At 43.9% G+C, this 17,544-nt stretch overlaps 1 protein-coding gene across 1 annotated transcript; it reads left to right on the top strand.

Annotated features, from left to right (window-relative positions):
* The first annotated feature begins 363 nt into the window (after positions 1–363).
* On the top strand, positions 364–16,574 carry gas6 (growth arrest-specific 6). Its single transcript, XM_061067997.1, has 15 exons — positions 364–813; positions 1,040–1,200; positions 5,830–5,854; positions 5,966–6,028; positions 8,054–8,176; positions 9,229–9,348; positions 9,634–9,756; positions 10,901–11,022; positions 11,470–11,588; positions 12,360–12,549; positions 12,645–12,809; positions 12,897–13,065; positions 13,248–13,387; positions 13,468–13,669; positions 14,467–16,574. The coding sequence occupies exons 1-15, from the start codon at positions 735–737 to the stop codon at positions 14,619–14,621; spliced, it is 1,956 nt and encodes a 651-aa protein (XP_060923980.1). The 5' UTR covers positions 364–734; the 3' UTR covers positions 14,622–16,574.
* Positions 16,575–17,544: the final 970 nt, after the last annotated feature.

Here is a 17,544-nt window from a genome sequence, read left to right as displayed (position 1 = left end):
ATTAAATCTACATCATTTCTTAATTGAAGTGCGTTGAGTGTTGAATGCACTGATTGTAAGTCGCTTTGGTGTCAGCTAATGCAAATTTTTGTTAAAATGACAAGAATGTGAATTTCTGTGGCTCTCTCTGCCACCACTTGAGAATCAGGAATAAGTTACCTTGTTTGGTATTTTTTTCCCCTCAGTTTTCTACTTTTTAAAAACAAGTTATCTGTGGTGGGGGGCCCAACCACACATTTGCTGCCCCAGGACCCCTGCTTGGAGGTGGCTCCGGCCCTGAGTGGTAGCAGTGGGGCTGCTCCTGCCCACAGTCACTCCCCCTCCCGAGGCAGCTGCAGCCCAGGCAGTGCAGACCGAGTCCGGCCACAGAGGAGCACCGAGCACCGGAGACACACACACACACACAGACACACACAGACAGACAGGAGGCTCGGGACACTTCAGGAAAGCCCGCCATGGGGGACGAGCTGAACCGCAAGTGAGAGTCAAAGAGAAACCGAGGTCGATGGTAGTGAATGCGTGAGAAGCACCGCACACTTCAGCCCGCAACCTGAACGGGATCCACCTGAATACCTGCAGTGTGTCCTCGGGAGCGGACAGGGGGGACATTGAGAGACGCTTTGGGGGAGAGAGACACAGAGGAGAACCGGAGGAGAAGAAGGAGGAGGAGGAGGCAGGGACCGGGACAACAGGAGAAAGTTTCCGGAGCTCGGCGCAGACACAGCGGCTGAACAATGCGGCTGACCCCGGAGAAGTGCCTCTCCCCGGCCGCCGTGCTGCTCCTGCTGCTGGGGGTCCGCTGCTCCCACGGCAGTAAGTAAACACCCACATGCTAGGTGGCTAGCTAACCCTGCTAATTCCCCCTTTGACATTTGTGTTGCAGCTGATTTATCAAAGTCATCAACTGCTGATGTGTCGCAACCTCAACTCCAATGTTTTGTTTTTGTGGAGCCGCAGATGTTTGACCCCTTCCTTGCCCCCTGCTGCCTTTATGAACACCGTGTATTTAGTTTTCCTCTTCTTCTTCTTCTATTTTTAGTTTCCTTGTCCCCCAAGGAGGCGAACCAGTTCCTGAGCAGACACCGGAGAGCCAACCAAGTGTTCGAGGAGACGAAGCAGGGCCACCTGGAGAGGGAGTGCGTGGAGGAGAGGTGCAGCAAGGAGGAGGCCAGGGAGGTGTTCGAGAACGACCCGGAGACTGTGAGTACTTCACTTCTTTATACAGCCAGAGGACTCTAGATATCTAGGATTGTTCTAGATGCACTCAGAGAGGGCAACTGTATGAGAGACATCCATCCTGATTCAGTAAGGACGCTTCAGACGTGCACTGAACTCCGGATAATCTCCTGACGTTCTCCAGAGAAGCTGTCTGTGAGAATGCAAAAGTCTGAAGCCGCTTTCAGACATGCTTTGAACTCCGGATAATCTCCTGACATTCTCCAGAGAGTCTGTCTGTTAGAACGCTAATGTCTGAAGCTGCTTTCAGACATGCACTGAACTCCGGATTATCTCCTGACATTCTCCAGAGGGGCTGTCGGTGAGAACGCAAATGTCTGAAACCGCTTTCAGACATGCACTGAACTCTGGATAATCTCCTGACATTCTCCAGAGAAGCTGTCTGTGAGAATGCAAAAGTCTGAAGCCGCTTTCAGACATGCTTTGAACTCCGGATAATCTCCTGACATTCTCCAGAGAGTCTGTCTGTTAGAACGCTAATGTCTGAAGCTGCTTTCAGACATGCTTTGAACTCCGGATAATCTCCTGACATTCTCCAGAGGGGCTGTCTGTGAGAATGCAAAAGTCTGAAGCCGCTTTCAGACATGCTTTGAACTCCGGATAATCTCCTGACATTCTCCAGAGAGTCTGTCTGTTAGAACGCTAATGTCTGAAGCTGCTTTCAGACATGCACTGAACTCCGGATAATCTCCTGACATTCTCCAGAGGGGCTGTCTGTGAGGAAGCAAATGTCTGAAGCTGCTTTCAGACATGCGCTGAACTCCGGATAATCTCCTGACATTTTCCAGAGGGGCTGTCTGTGAGAATGCAAATGTCTGAAGCTGCTTTCAGACACACACTGAACTCCGGATAATCTCCTGACATTCTCCGAAGGGGCTGTCTGTGAGAACGTAAATGTCTGAAGCTGCTTTCAGACATGCACTGAACTCCGGATAATCTCCTGACATTCTCCAGAGGGGCTGTCTGTAGAAAGCAAAATTCTGAAGCTGCTTTCAGACATGCACTGAACTCCGGATAATCTCCTGACATTCTCCAGAGGGGTTGTCTGTGAGAACGCTAATGTCTGAAGCTGCTTTCAGACATGCACTGAACTCCGGATAATCTCCTGACATTCTCCAGAGGGGCTGTCTGTGAGAATGCAAATGTCTGAAGCTGCTTTCAGACATGCACTGAACTCCAGATAATCTCCTGACATTCTCCAGAGGGGCTGTCTGTGAGAATGCAAATGTTTGAAGCTGCTTTCAGACATGCACTGAACTCCGGATAATTTCCTGACATTCTCCAGAGAGTCTGTCTGTGAGAACGCTAATGTCTGAAGCTGCTTTCAGACATGCACTGAACTCCGGATAATCTCCTGACATTCTCCAGAGGGGCTGTCTGTGAGAATGCAAATGTCTGAAGCTGCTTTCAGACATGCACTGAACTCCAGATAATCTCCTGACATTCTCCAGAGGGGTTGTCTGTGAGAACGCTAATGTCTGAAGCTGCTTTCAGACATGCACTGAACTCCAGATAATCTCCTGACATTCTCCAGAGGGGTTGTCTGTGAGAACGCTAATGTCTGAAGCTGCTTTCAGACATGCACTGAACTCCGAATAATCTCCTGACATTCTCCAGAGAGTCTGTCTGTGAGAATGTAAATGTTTGAAGCTGCTTTCAGACATGCACTGAACTCCGGATAATTTACTGACATTCTCCATAGGTGAGAACGCAAATGTCTGAAGCTGCTTTCAGACATGCACTGAACTTTGGATAATCTCCTGACATTCTCCAGAGGAGATGCATGAGTGAACGCAGGTGTCTCAGTGAGACGCTCCTTAGTTTCATTGGACTTCATTCGCATGACCTACTAATATAATGTCTGTAGAAGTCCAGGAGAAGTAGATGTGTGAACTCAGCAGATGACACACACGTAGAAGACCTTGACAAAGATGTCAATAGAGCTTTTGGTGATAAGACTCAACGGCAGTGTCGATGTTCTGTAAACAAAAATGTGAACCCCGGAGCAGAATTGATGCGTTACTTCCTGCCCATGCCCGTTGTGCCACCCGTCACGTTAACACTCCGGCCAGTCCTGTGTTGTTGTGAACACGTCTGAGCCTTGTTCCTTTGACAAAGGCCAGCTCCCGAGAAAGTCCGGACCCAATTGTGTTGGCGTTCATTGAACAGATTTTGAAACTTGTTCCTCGTTCAAGGACATTGTGTACCTGCCCCCCTGGCCCCAAATCTGGATCCGCCCCTGTGTGTATCGCAAAACAAGACTTAAATGTTTGGTCTTTTCAGTCAAGGTTGCATGTAGATTCCGATGACCCCCAAACCGACACAGCATCACACCCCCCTCGTCTCCTTAGGCACCAAAAACCTTGTATTTGTCATTTACCATAAGGCTGCGAGGTTGGTTGGTTTCATATTGACGTCAAACTGATGAATGCAATGTGACACTAGACTAATGATTCACTGTCTGGGCTGGTGATGTTCATGCTCCAATAAGTCCAGATCGCTGATAGCCATCAGTGCACATAACATGTCCGTGTCAAGGACTTGGGACGTTGTTGTCGTCTCCTCTCAGTTTGTTTCTGTGACAGACGTTGAGTCAGTGTGACTAGGCTGGAATTTGTGAAAGTACAGTATTAGTGAAGACACTGCTTTCCCTGTACATAGTCACTTATGTCTTCCATTTGCTAAAAGTGGCTCCGTCTGCTGGAGATCTGCTCGGCTTAGGTTCCTGCCAAAAATAGGAAACCCCTGGATATCTCTTCTCCATCTCAACATCTGTAGCGTCTGCACATGTCCACGACTTCATGTCCTTACACACAAGGGCGCGTGAACGATGCAAACAAACCCTTCTGATTGGTCTCTTTAGGAGCTGATTAGCAGTTTCATTCAACTCCCACTAATGCATGTTTTCTCACTAATCTGCATACATGCTTCCCCCCCACCCTGTTTTTCTCATTTCCGTTTTACCAACAAACCAAATCCATCACGCCTTGTGTGCTCAGGAATATTTACTGCCGATTAGTTTCCCTTCTGGTTTCAAGAATGTGTGAATCAGCCTCTGTCCATGTGAAAACCTAATCCTGCTTAATACTACTTGTGCTAATTATGCAAATCAGATCCAGAGATATAAATAACCCAGTGTGTCAGAAAACATGCAACAGCTTTTGGGCCAAGAGGTGTAAACATTCATTAGCTTAAGACCTTTAACTCTTAATTCTTAATTCTTAAAGCAGACGTCGGTGTGTGTGGTATGTTGCATGTGTCAGCGTGTGTGTGTTTTGTTAATCAACAGGATAAGTTACGGTGCAGACTCCTGCCCGAACGTCTTCAGAATGTCAGCTGTCAAGAAATATGAGCAACAAGTAAATTCTGGCAGTGCTAAATGTTTTTATTTTTGCATTTTGTCAGTTTAATTGCATGATTTGTAAGTCAGGGATTCAGAACAAGTTTAAACTGTGCGCACAGGGAGTGTTTGTTAGCATAGTGCCGGCGAAGCCTCCGCCGTTCTTTAACGGTCGCCTTTACTCACTTTAGACACTGCGAATGATGGCAGAGAGCGAGGGAATGAGGCAATCAATGACTCAGATTATTCGTAAGATTATCCAAGTGCGGAGACATGGAAGCCGTCGGAGGGAGGATTAAACGTGGAGTCGAGCTGGGTTCAGGGGAAAAGGTGAAGCTAGGTGACGCTGGACGCACATCACCAGCGTGGCAGCGTTTGGACGCCTGTAGCTTTTCTACCATGTCGTGACAGAAAGCTGCAGTCTCATCCATAGACTGCATTATTCATTCTAAAAAACCCGTCTCTGACTCTGCATTTTCTTCTACTGCAGTTCTCCTACTGCAGATAGAGAGAGAGAGACAGGGGGGTGTTCCCAGATACTGGCAACAAAAGCGATTACTCCAAGTTCCTGGACTCTCATCTGTTTAACTGACTTTTCCAGAGGGACAGATAATCAATAATAAGGTGTCCCAACTGAGTATTATGGTTTCTAATCACCCAGAATTTGCTCTACTACTGTCACGAATCAGCAATCCCATTGGGGTTATAATCAGGCTTCATGTGTCTGGCTTTAGCTCAACTTTCCTCCGATTGCTGACTCTTTTTTATACCTCGGCTTGCTGCATCTGGCTCCTACTGCAGCATAAACTCCCTGAAGTCTCTTTCCTCTGTTCCTTCTCCCAAAACTTTGAAAACTGCAGCCAGGAGGAGAGAGGGATGCTACAACTATCCGGAATGCAGAGAATTCTCAGGAAGCCCCTGGCAAAAGGCCGCACCCATTAGAGAAAGAACACACACACACACAGATTACAGTAATCACTCTATAAGCTCTGTCTCGATATAACACACAGACACCTACGGGACATGGACCAATGCCACACTTGAAATTAATGATTATTTAGGAATTGCTCTTCCCTGCTGTGAGAGAATGAGTCCAGAGATCTGGTCGAAAACGAAACCAAATCCCAAGATTGTGTCAAGCATTAGCAGAGACCTCCCTTCTAGTTGTAAGCATCTGTTTGGATTATCATGCTCTGTTTAGATTCTTGTTAATGCACCTGAGTAACTTTATCCCTCTCTTCTCCCTGATTTAGGACTACTTTTATCCAAAGTATTTAGGTAAGTTTTCATTTTGACACAAACCCTTCATCTCTACTCATAACAGCCAGATTTTCTGGTTATACGTTTGTAATCAGGTCATTAAATTTCTTCACTTTTGTCTCTCTCCAGCCTGCATGGACAAGTTTGGAGACTCGGAAAAGAAGAAACAGGATCTGGTCACGTGTGTCCACAGTAGGTTTTTTCACACCCTTACTTATCTGTCTATCAACTTCACCTTAAGGCTGATTATAGAAGTTTATAGATGCTGCTTTTCCCCCCTCACCCTTCCCCTCTCATTTTTCACTGTGCAAGTATCAGTGCTTCCAGAGGGAGCTACCTAGATGTAGTGCAGGGCTGGGCTACACTGCAGTATCATTGCTCTGCAGTCTCATGCCAGCACATACACTCTCCAAGTGTAAAAAAGGTGAAATAAGGAAGGATGATTAAATGATGCTGGATTATTTTTGCGTCACCTCCTGCAGTGTGTGTCTCTGACGTTGAAGGGAGCGTACCTTATGTGCTCGATCCACGCAGGTCGCTATCGGTAACATTGCAGCACTTTGCCACAGTGATGCCGCACATTGGTGAATGAGCAACACACCCCTCACAACGTCACACACTCCCTCCCTCACGCTCAGGGTGACTGCACCAGCTCCTCCGTCAGCTGGCTCAGCGTGCGAGAGTGACGTGAAACAAGCGTCGGCCGTGAGTGGAGCACAGGATTTCTGCTGCATCAGGATACAATAGACCGGCACCGACCCGGCTTCGCTGCGATTGGCCGAGGAAGCCGGGAGAGGGGTGGGGTGGGGGGTGTTGGTTCTATGACTCAGCTGCAGCATTGTGGCACTTAAAGATACGGTGGTTCTTTTTTTTTGCTTATCATTCAGCACACCATCGTTCTCTCTCACTGCAAATCTCTGTCCCCCTGTCACCTGTTTCAGTCAAGAGGGGGGTGGTAAACCAGTATCTGTTTAGTGGTGGGTGGTTAACCAGAATCTGTTTAGTGGTGGGTGGTAAACCAGTATCTGTTTAGTGGTGGGTGGTAAACCAGTATCTGTTTAGTGGTGGGTGGTAAACCAGTATCTGTTTAGTGGTGGGTGGTAAACCAGTGTCAAAAAGCAGATTCCACGAATACAGATTATTTGATTTTATAGACCATGCTACCAACATCACAAAAGTGTAATTATTTGTAGGCACAACAGAAAGAGTTTATTCTAACAATACTTTCGGCATCCATCCCCTTTTATCTGCTATCCCTATCTAAGTTGCATCCATATTTTTCATATCACAATTATGGCAAATGACATTTGACATCAACAAATAAATTTAGATTTCTGCATCATTAAAATTAAATCTGATTATACAATTAAACAAAAGTTTTTCATTGCTGTAGTTGTCGAGAGAACTTTCATTCACTGATTGCCAATATTACTGTTTATCACTGTGCATTGCATTTATTTGATGCCTTTGAAAATATAAATTTTATTAATCATCTGCACTTACTAAATGACATAACTCAGTATCCATTCATTTGTTGTTGGTATAAATTGGCAGTAAAATCTGGCAGAAATGCAACTTAATACACCTGCTTCTTGTAATTGATGCTCATTTTCACTACATCTATTGTCTATATGTATAAATATATATTTATTAAGATACAACAATGTATTATCAGCCAATGGAAAAGGATTTGCTTGCTGATGTGAACTCTCGCTCTGTTGCTCCCCTCACTTTCTCCAGGCTCTGTCCCTGTCTGTAACTCTCTCTTTCTGAGCTGCAGCTAACATGCCCAGACTTGTCTAGCACTCAAAACTCCTCTTCTAGGAAAAAGAAACTGAAGGGGGAAAGAAAAGATTTACACAAGCTCACTTACACAAGTTTGGAGAGAACTCAAGTGACACTATTTAACAGAAACAGGACAAACCTAAATGAAGAGATTGTTAAATACAGATACAAACATCCGTTTCTTCTTGAGTGCTGGAGGTCAGGTATGCTGGGAAGGACTGAACTAGGGCATCAGTGGCAGGAGAGCTTAGCCAGCATAAAGCTATTTATATTGACGTCCTGATATGCCCGAACATCAGAGATGCCCTTTGTCTATCTGGTATCACTTTACAATCACATGTACCGAGCGCATCCGGTTTGTACCAACCACAAAACAATGATGACACTTAATTCCTTGCATGTGTCTGTCTTTGTTTTTCCTCTCTCTTGAAGATATTCCAGACCAGTGCTCTCCCTCCCCCTGTAACGCCAGAGGTACGGTGCGCTGCGAGGACAAAAAGGGCGACTTCCTGTGTCACTGTTTTACAGGCTGGATGGGCGCCAGATGTGAGAAAGGTACCGTCATCCTCGACTTTGAAAAGATAGAGAAAATATATAGCAGGAAAAAATGTGCGTGCAAGAGAGGAGCAGAGGTTGAATTTTTGCCGCGTCATTCAGTGTCTTGTCCAGCGTCACTGGGTGGATGTCAACACTGTGACCTTGGTTCTGACAGCCAATCCCTGCCCTGTCAACTGAGAGAAGGAGCTCTATCCCTCTCTCTTATTAGTCCTATATATTATATTTCTCATCATTTTACATGTCAGTGGTGCTAACATTTATGTACCCTTGCTAAACTCCCTTTTAGCTTTCTAGTTTTTGTTTTATTATAATTGCTGCAGCTGTTATTGTTGAAGTGAATATTTAGCAACCAAGTGCTGCTGCTGCTGCTGCTGCCGACACCGCTGTTATTAATGATGTGTGAATTGTGTGTCACATCAATATGAACTCCATGAACGGGAACTGTGGTCACAGAGTTCACGTCAGAAACCGAGCGAGTCTCTGTGGAGAGTCAAAGCTAGTTACTCTGTATGTAAATCTGTATCTCCTCTGAGAAAAAGTGAAATTCAGAGCAAAGACTTTTCAAATATTAAGTGTATAAACGGAAAAACATACAAAACTTAAAAACACACACACTCTGTGAGGGAGAAATATTTTTGTCTGATTTATAGCAACGGCCATCATTCCACACATTTCCACTCTGACTCATCCTGCCACCTTACCGTGAGAGGAAACCAAAGCAGATTCAGCCGAACTCGGTCCGAGCCTTTTCCACTTGACAACCACACTGCTCCTAAAACACTCGGCCACAGTGTGTCAGTTACTTGTAAGTCGTTTAAACAAAGCACTAATTCATAGGATATTTATGTCAGCTTTTCAACCTGTATCAAACTAACAATTCCAAATGTCAAATATGAACTTTTACAACTGGCCTCGTTAAGTACATTTGGATCATGAATTTGCCTGCTATGGGAAATCTCAACACACGCCTAACAACCTAATGCTGTGCACAACCCATGATGATGTTTTTCCCTGCGCTCACGCTGACAGCACTACCATCCTATTCGCAGATGTCGACGAGTGCAGCAAGAGAAACGGAGGGTGTGATCACAAGTGCAACAACACTATGGGCAGTTACCGCTGCTCCTGTCACCAAGGATACATGTTGGTGGGACGCCAGATGTGTAATGGTAAGCCACAAACCACAGATGCACATAACCTAACAACTGTATTCATGTAGGTCCTGCAGAGTTTGCTTTGTACATTTACGACTTCAGTCTCAGAGTTATTCATTATTATTACCCTATAACTTTGGTTGTTATTTCTAATACTTTCTTGGTAGGTTTCCTTTTTTTTCATACACACAAATGATTAGATCATGTTTTTCCAGCAGAGAGGTTGATGTTAAGGTCATCTTGGTTTTATTGAGTCTCCATCGGTCTTGTGCAGCTGTGACCACACTTTGTGTCTTTCAGATGTGAATGAGTGTGAGGACGCAGGTGTGTGTGGAACAGCTCGGTGTGAGAATAAGGACGGCAGCTATGAGTGCTTGTGCGATGCCGGCTATGTCTACGACAACGAAACCAAGACGTGTGTTGGTAAGTGTACTCACACACACACACACACACACACACATTAGAAGAAAGTCACACACAGTTTGATGAAAAGTAGGTGAGGAGCAGCTTCAGGCTCAGCGGGAACTCGTGCAGCTGTGTTGTGAGGTCAGGAAAGGAATGCGAAGACATTTGCAGACACTGTTTAAGTAGGTAACAGGTCAATGTCTCCTTGGGCTCAATTTGCAATGGCTGCAGTATGGGTCAGAAATCTCCATGTTAATTTATTGGACATTGAGAACTCAAAAGTCATAGTATGTCAAATAAATTTTTACTCAAAAGATGGTTTCTGTTATTTGAGTTAGTTGTAATCTCTCTGGTGTTTATTTTGTTATTTGATGCTATAAGAATGGGGTGACACATCACTATGGACAGCTGACTCATGATTGGTCAAGCACAGGTATCTGCAGGATCCATCCCCCAATCAGCACGGCCAAGAAAGATGTTGTCCATCTTTTTATAAAGTTGACATTGATGTTGATGTTACAGTTACAACCACTCTCTACCCATATTCTGGAGCTGGGTGTAATGAGGAGCTCAAACTATACAAATCTGTTCTTGTATATATCAAACAGGATAAATACTTATTCTCCACAGAATAAATAGTAGTAAACATTAAAGGCTCAGTCTTTATTTAATTACACAAGGAGGATTTAGTTTTCCCACGAAAAAGCCATGTATTTTTATTCAATAAGATAACAGAAAGATACAATTAATATTTTTTACTGACAACATGGAAAAGTCATCCGTCACTTCTGTGCCCTGTCGTGCTCTGCTGTGGAAACCAGACTTTTCATAACCTCCATGTCTCTCCTCAGAGAAATAACAGTAATTATAGACAAGGTCCTCATGGCCATGTAAGGTTATACACGGAGTAGAGACTCAACCCGTCATCGTCAAAGACCACTTGACTCGAGTGTTGTTTGCATTCCCTGATAAGACAGATTTTCTTTCATACATTCCTCTGATGTTTTTCTGATCCTTGGTCATGTTTTGACTAATTCCACCAATGATGTGACTTTGTTAACTTACAGAACGGTCTGTTGCTCTGAAACTCTTTGTACCTCAGTAGTCACTTTCATCTCTCCTTCTCTTTAATTTTCCTCCATCCTGCTCTGTCGCTCTTCAGATGTGGATGAGTGCTTGACAGGTGTGTGTGCAGAGGAGTGTCTGAACACTCCCGGGAGTTTCCGATGCTTCTGTGATGGTCGACAGGGCATGAAGCTGGGCCAGGACCTCAGGGGCTGTAAGGTGAAATACACTGACTGTTGTATATTTAGCAGCCATTTCAGATTTCAGCTTCCACTCCAGTTGTAAAAGATCTATAAAACTATAAACAACTTTCATGATCTTTTATACAATTCGGAGAGGTGAGGTCTTAGAGATCTGAGATATTTTCTCTTGCCTGCCATTGGCAGCACTGAAGGTAAAAATGTTTTTATGAGCGAATGCCAGATTCTGGGAAATGTCACACTCTTGTAAAAGAAGGATTGTTGTCACAGTCTTATTTTGACTGGTAGGGTCATTAAACACGTTGTTGGATCCTTTCCTGTATTAAAAAGTCTTCAATTGAACTCGGTGAACCTGCAGAAACCTGTTGTATAAGTGAAGATGCAGCTTTGGGGAACTTGTGTGGTTCTCATGATGTGGCAGCGTGCCTGATCTTCAGTTTGTTGTTTGTCTGTTTTTTTCCTTTAGAACATAACTCCCTGTTTGTCGCCGTCTCTGAAGAGGAACTCTCGTTCTCTTTACCTTGGTCGCATGTTCAGTGGCGTTCCGGTGGTGAGGCTGCGTTTCCGTAGGAGGATTCAAACTGGGTGAGAAAATTGTTCTGTGTTGATGCTCATCAATCTCAACTTATGTCTTTTGACAAACATGTCTGACCTCTTCCACATTTATTCACAAGTTTCACTGAGTAGAAAGATTGAAAGGATCAAAATACAATTGATTTACCTTTTCCAGTTCCATGATTCTGGTTATTTAACTTAAACTAATAATGAACTAAATTGATTCTCCAGTAATGTAACTTTTTGCCAAATTAGTTTGGAAGTGTCTCACATTACTCTGGCAACAAAACATCCCAGTACTGCGATTAGAAAAGTATTGACCTTGAATCATGTTTCTGCATGTTTGTTGATTTTAAAATGCCTTAGAAGATAAGGGGATTAACCTTTTACCAGAAATATACTCCCACTTGACTCTTTTTCACCAGCTTTGAAAATGCAGTTCAAACAAAATGCTTCAGGCAAAACCTTTTATAAGTTCTTGTTTAAATGAGTGTTTATCGTAAAGTGAAAATTAAGGGGTGAACAGTTCATCACAGGTCTTAAAAGAAAACCTGTTTTTACCATACATAGACACCGTGAGAAATTGAATCAGCTCATTCTAAAAATAATTTATAATATTAGCGGGAAGGAAAATACCACCCACATTATCAGAGTGGGTAGAAGATAAAACTATTTTTGTCACTAACATTTTTTGTTTGACTCTTTCTCCCTTATATTTCTGATGTATTCCCACCAAACCTTTGTCATTTAAACACACATGCTCATACCTACACTCCCCTCAATCTCCAACTCTTTTCACAGCTTCTCAGCAGAATTCGACCTCCGTACCTACGATCCCGAGGGGGTGATTTTCTTTGCCGGTGGTCACCTGAACAGTTCCTGGATCGTGCTGGCGATGCACCAGGGGAAGCTGGAGCTGCAGCTTAAGTATGGCACAGTCAGCAGGGTGACCAGCAGCGGACCGATCGTCAATGACGGCCAATGGAGAAAGGTTGGAGGCTTCAGCCGTCGTGGAAAATAAAACGCTGTCTACAGGAGCTTCATTAGCTGATCCAAAGTTCCTCAAATGTCCTGTTTTCTCATCAGATCTCCGTGGAGGAGCAGGGGCGGAGTCTGGTGATTAAGATCGACAGGGAGGCGGTCATGAAGATCGCAGTGAATGGTGATCTGTTTACCCTGAAGAAAGGCATGCACGAACTCAACCTCACCGTGGGCGGAGTCCCGTTCAGAGAGGATGGCCTCGTCAATCAGGTGTGTATTTGCATGTGCTCTTGTGTTTTCTTGAATTTGTACCATACGCTCTTTACATATTCCTCGAATATGGTGTTCATGTCGCAGGTGAACCCTCGTCTGGACGGCTGCATGAGGGAGTGGCGGTGGCTGACGGGCGAAGACTCCTCCATACAAGAGACCATTCGGTCCAACGACAACATGCAGTGCTTCAGCACAGAGAATCCTGGAGCTTATTACCCCGGCACTGGCTTCGCTCTCTTCAACATCAGCTATGGTACAGCGTGTGTGTTAGCGTGTTTGAAGCTTGCATAACTCAGTTTAATTACCTTCTTCCTGCAGTAGTTAGTCAATGTTTCAGTTGTTTGGATCACTATAAGTTGATTTACATTACTGCCTACACTTTTGTAAACCGTCTTGTTTTTCGACAAAGTTCATGACTTTCTGTTCTCGCATCAGAATCACAGAATCTGAGCCTCAAGCTGACCCTACGTCCAACTGTCGCTATGGGCGTGCTGTTTGCACTTGTTTACCAGGACAGAGTCCCTCTCTCCATCGCTCTGGCCAACTACCATCCTGGCACGGATGAATGGAGAGATGTGAGTAGATGTGTGCAAAATTAGTTTGTATAAAAACTGTATGTCTGTTTTGGAAACTTACCTCTTTTGTGTGTCTTCAGTTTATTCTGGTGTCTACCGGTGATGCCATCATCGCCAGCTCTCCCGCTCCGCTGTGTGACGGTGAGAGTCATGAAATCCAGGTGACGATCACGGGCAACCAGACGCTGCTGCTGGTCGATGGCCAGGCTGGAAGAAGTGAAGACACTGAAGTTCCTACCGACCTTTTCTCTCAATCCACCACCTTCCTAGGAGGCATCCCTGGTGAGGGCCCACATGGTTATGTGCACACTCTGCAGGATGTTATTCTAAGATAAATAGCAGTGGCATTCCATTAAGACAAGCTGGGCAAGACCCGTTAATGCTCAGTTGGACAATACCGATGTGGAAGCCATATCTCTCCTTATATCTGATCTCACAAATGGTCCTGTCCCATGAATGATCTTGCCTGTTCACAGACCAATCTGCAGTTCAAGTTATTAGTCAGTAAATAAATGCTCCAGCTCATCAAGACCCAAGACAAGCTCCTGCTCCAATTTTGCCCCGACAGCAGAATTTCTCTCATATGTTCTAATCCAATATAAACACCCACTGCCAACTATAACTGTGACAATAGGATGATAAGTTTCAGAGAGGACTCTTAATTTCGCACTTCTGTCACACACTGGTTGGTCTCACTTCTGTGAGGAACCTCTGCTGCAGAGTAATTTTGATGAACCCAGAACAGTCTTACAAATGATCAGTACTTAGAATTCTACTTATTGAAATAGTAGAGCCATCTCAAGCTTGTCTAAGTTATTTTATAGTCAGTGGAAATTAGGTTATTGGTTAAAGGCACATTGAAAAACTAAAATGATTGTCAGACATTTTCTCTTTTGTCATTGTTGGTTATTCTTGTATATAACTTAAAATTCAGTCACAGCTTCCTTCGTTCTGCACAACTGTGCAATATTCCTCAAACTGGAAAGAAAACATAATAAGGATGTTGTGCTTTTTGCCAAATTGTTATTTTGAAAAAACTGTCACCACACTCGTTCACATGTTGTTGTTTCATCCCTCAGACGACGTCCTGTTGGTTTCCACGCTGGTGTCGGCCCCCTACAGCGGCTGCATGGAGGTCAGCGTAAACAGCCGGCCTTTGGACTTGGACCAGGCCATCCATAAGCACAACGACATCCGCTCACACTCCTGCCCCCTGCTGGACTCCCACCAGTGACCAGCGTGCCAGTCTGCCAAAACTGATCCATTAGCAGTTGATTGAGGCAATGGGGATGAGTTCCAATATGTTTATAAAAGTTTTGACCAGTGGGGGAGATCTTTTAGATTGGAATGTAAAAAAACTAAAAACTAGACCAGGTATTGTGGTGCAGACTGAGCCTTAACCCAGGATCAGCCTGTCCCTCCACTGTGACAACACTGCCGCCTAGAGGTGTGTGCAGGGATCTTCACAGTATTGTCACTTAGTTGGGTTGTTAGTCACCCGGTGGTCAACATCCCCTTCACTAGGCAGAAGATATGGGAATAAATGCTGCACAACATTGCCTCAGAACTGCCCGTGTATCACATCCTTGTCAGCCCACAGGAACATACAGGGTCTTATCTGTCATATGTTAACTGGTTGGACCTGGGTCAGCCTATTGCGCCTGGCATCCTGTGCTCAAAATACAGATCTGACTGGAAATGACTCTTAGCTGCAGCATCTCAGCTGATAGAGCTGAGGTCATGTTGCTTACATCCAGCTCACCTGAGGCCCACGTTCACAAAGCTTCAAATAATCCAAGCCTCATGCAGAATCCGATGAAATAGGGGAAGAACACAGGCACTGAATAAAAAGTTTAGAAATCAGCCGAGAGAATGCGGAATTAGGTGCTCGGATCTTCATGAGTGTTTGGTGTGTAATGTTTGAGTAGTCGATTATGGACTAAATAAATATTATTTGCTCCTTATAAGACAATCTTATCCTCTACCAGGCTAGGCACAGCTTAGTGCTCTAAAGAAAACCTTGCACATTGTTGCAGGTAGAAATGGACTGCCACCTGAAGCCATTTTATCGATCGAAGCAGCGCTCCATGTCTGCCTGCAACCTTAAAAACCGACCACGTGCCTGCCAAGAACAAGCAAACCCAAACTTCTCGACAGGTCGACCGTTTCACGGGGGTGCAGTGCTGCGACACACAAACAGAGCAGTTAACACACTATGCATTTTGGAAGTATTACAGTCTGTTAAAGAACTTGTTCGACATCCCGATTCTCAACAATCAGTCGATATAACTTCATCACGATGGCCCCTTCTTTCCCTCAGAACCCCCCCCCACTCACAGTTAAAAACCTGCCACATACACGAGCGGCGGACGACAGATTAGTCTCAGAAGCACAGGGACACGGGAAGGGGCCCGCTCCATGAAGGAGAGAGAGCACTGCATCATTCGCACCACACAAGCTACTGAGAGTTAAGAGAAGAGTGCGCTGTAAAATACTGAATATGTAAATAATGTGACTGTACAATGCTTTATAGAAGACAGAAAACAAACACTACCTTATGCTCACTGAGGTTTTCTGCACATTTTGAGTTGATCCAAAGTTAAACCGTAATCTGAGTCGCTTCATTTCATCTGCTTTTAAAAAAAAAAGGTTGAGCAACAAATCCATACCTTTTTCATTTCTTGAAATGATTTAGTTTTTTTTTGCAACTGAGAGCAATAGCCAGGGATCTAAATACTGTCAATCATTAGGTGCTCTGTTTTAAATTTAAATTTATAGGTGCTGAGCAAATCAAAAACTCAATAAAGATAAAGAATGTCAGGAGCATTGTGATTGAGAAATACCAAAAGGGCTCCAGTGCTATTTGACTTCTCTCTGTAATGTTTCATTTTCCAGTGTTCTGATGAATGACTGCCGGAAGATAGAGCTTGATGTGTTATGTTTTTTTTTTTATTATAATATCTGTTGTTGTATATTGAACTTCTCTTTAGTTTTTATTTTTCACTTTAACTGCCAGTATGTGTATGATGCTGAGAGAAGTCTGCCTTTTCAGTTTTAAACTTCCCTCGACAGTGAAAAATCCTATTTAAAAAAAAACAAAAATAAAAGCGGTCGTATGAAATGTGTTTTCCAACAATGGATTTGTATGCTATGTGGTTATGTTACAAGATAAACTTTTCATTTCCTGCTCCGTGTGTGACATGTTGTTATTGCTCTAAAAGTTTAGCAGTATAACCATGAGTGGTAATGAGGGGATAAAGGTAAATGTAGCGCAGCACTGAGTGATGCTGTTACACTGATGCTGAGTCAACGTCAGTAAACAAACGCACAACATGTGGAAGGTGGATTTTATTACGTTCAGACAGAGCCAGACTTTCCATTTCCCTATTTGAAGACTTTATGCTAACCTAGGTTAACTGGTGGCTGGCGTGTAACTTCTCTAACAAATGAGTAGTATTTGTTAGAGTAACTACAATGGCCCAGAAGTGTCAAACAAGATGCACTAACGATAGAAGTGAGTCTGCAGTGTTAGTATTGCCATGGCCATCTGATCAACATCTATTGTCACTCACTTTCTTTGTGTTGTGGCTTTTATATTTGTGTTGTGACTTTAAAATTCTGATTGACACTTGTGGGCCACCATATCAATCTTTCAATATTCTCACCTGACTTTCAGCAGCTCAACAAATACACTTTCCCCCCCAAAAAATGATAAAGCCCTTACTCCACATGTATTTTTATACGTCATGGATTTCTTACAGGTGCCTTTTCTATACACAATCTATCTCGTGGCAACAGCTACAGCCGCCCCATCCCACAGCCGTGAACATGCATCATAAATAATATATCCAGTGTATTAACTCTAAAGTGCACATTAAATGATTCACACAAACATAAGTAACGTCATTTACTCTCCAGTTCACATTACAAGAAAGCCCTTTTATTTACTCTACGGTAGATAGTTTAGTTAGACAGTACACACATACACCTGTAGAACAGAAACAAACTGTCAGATCACAGTTGATTTTATACAATCTCTTTATGTAATGTCTGAGCATCTGAAGATCAGCTCTAGGGTTCAAGGAAATTATTCAGACAGACTTTGTTAACCTTTGAACAGAATGAGGGGGGCTGTCTTTATGCTCCGCTAAGCTAAG

Source organism: Limanda limanda, chromosome 3, assembly GCF_963576545.1.
Source record: "Limanda limanda chromosome 3, fLimLim1.1, whole genome shotgun sequence".
Classification (NCBI taxonomy): domain Eukaryota; kingdom Metazoa; phylum Chordata; class Actinopteri; order Pleuronectiformes; family Pleuronectidae; genus Limanda; species Limanda limanda.
Note: the sequence above shows the minus strand (reverse complement) of the source record. Positions and strands in the feature narration are given on the sequence as shown.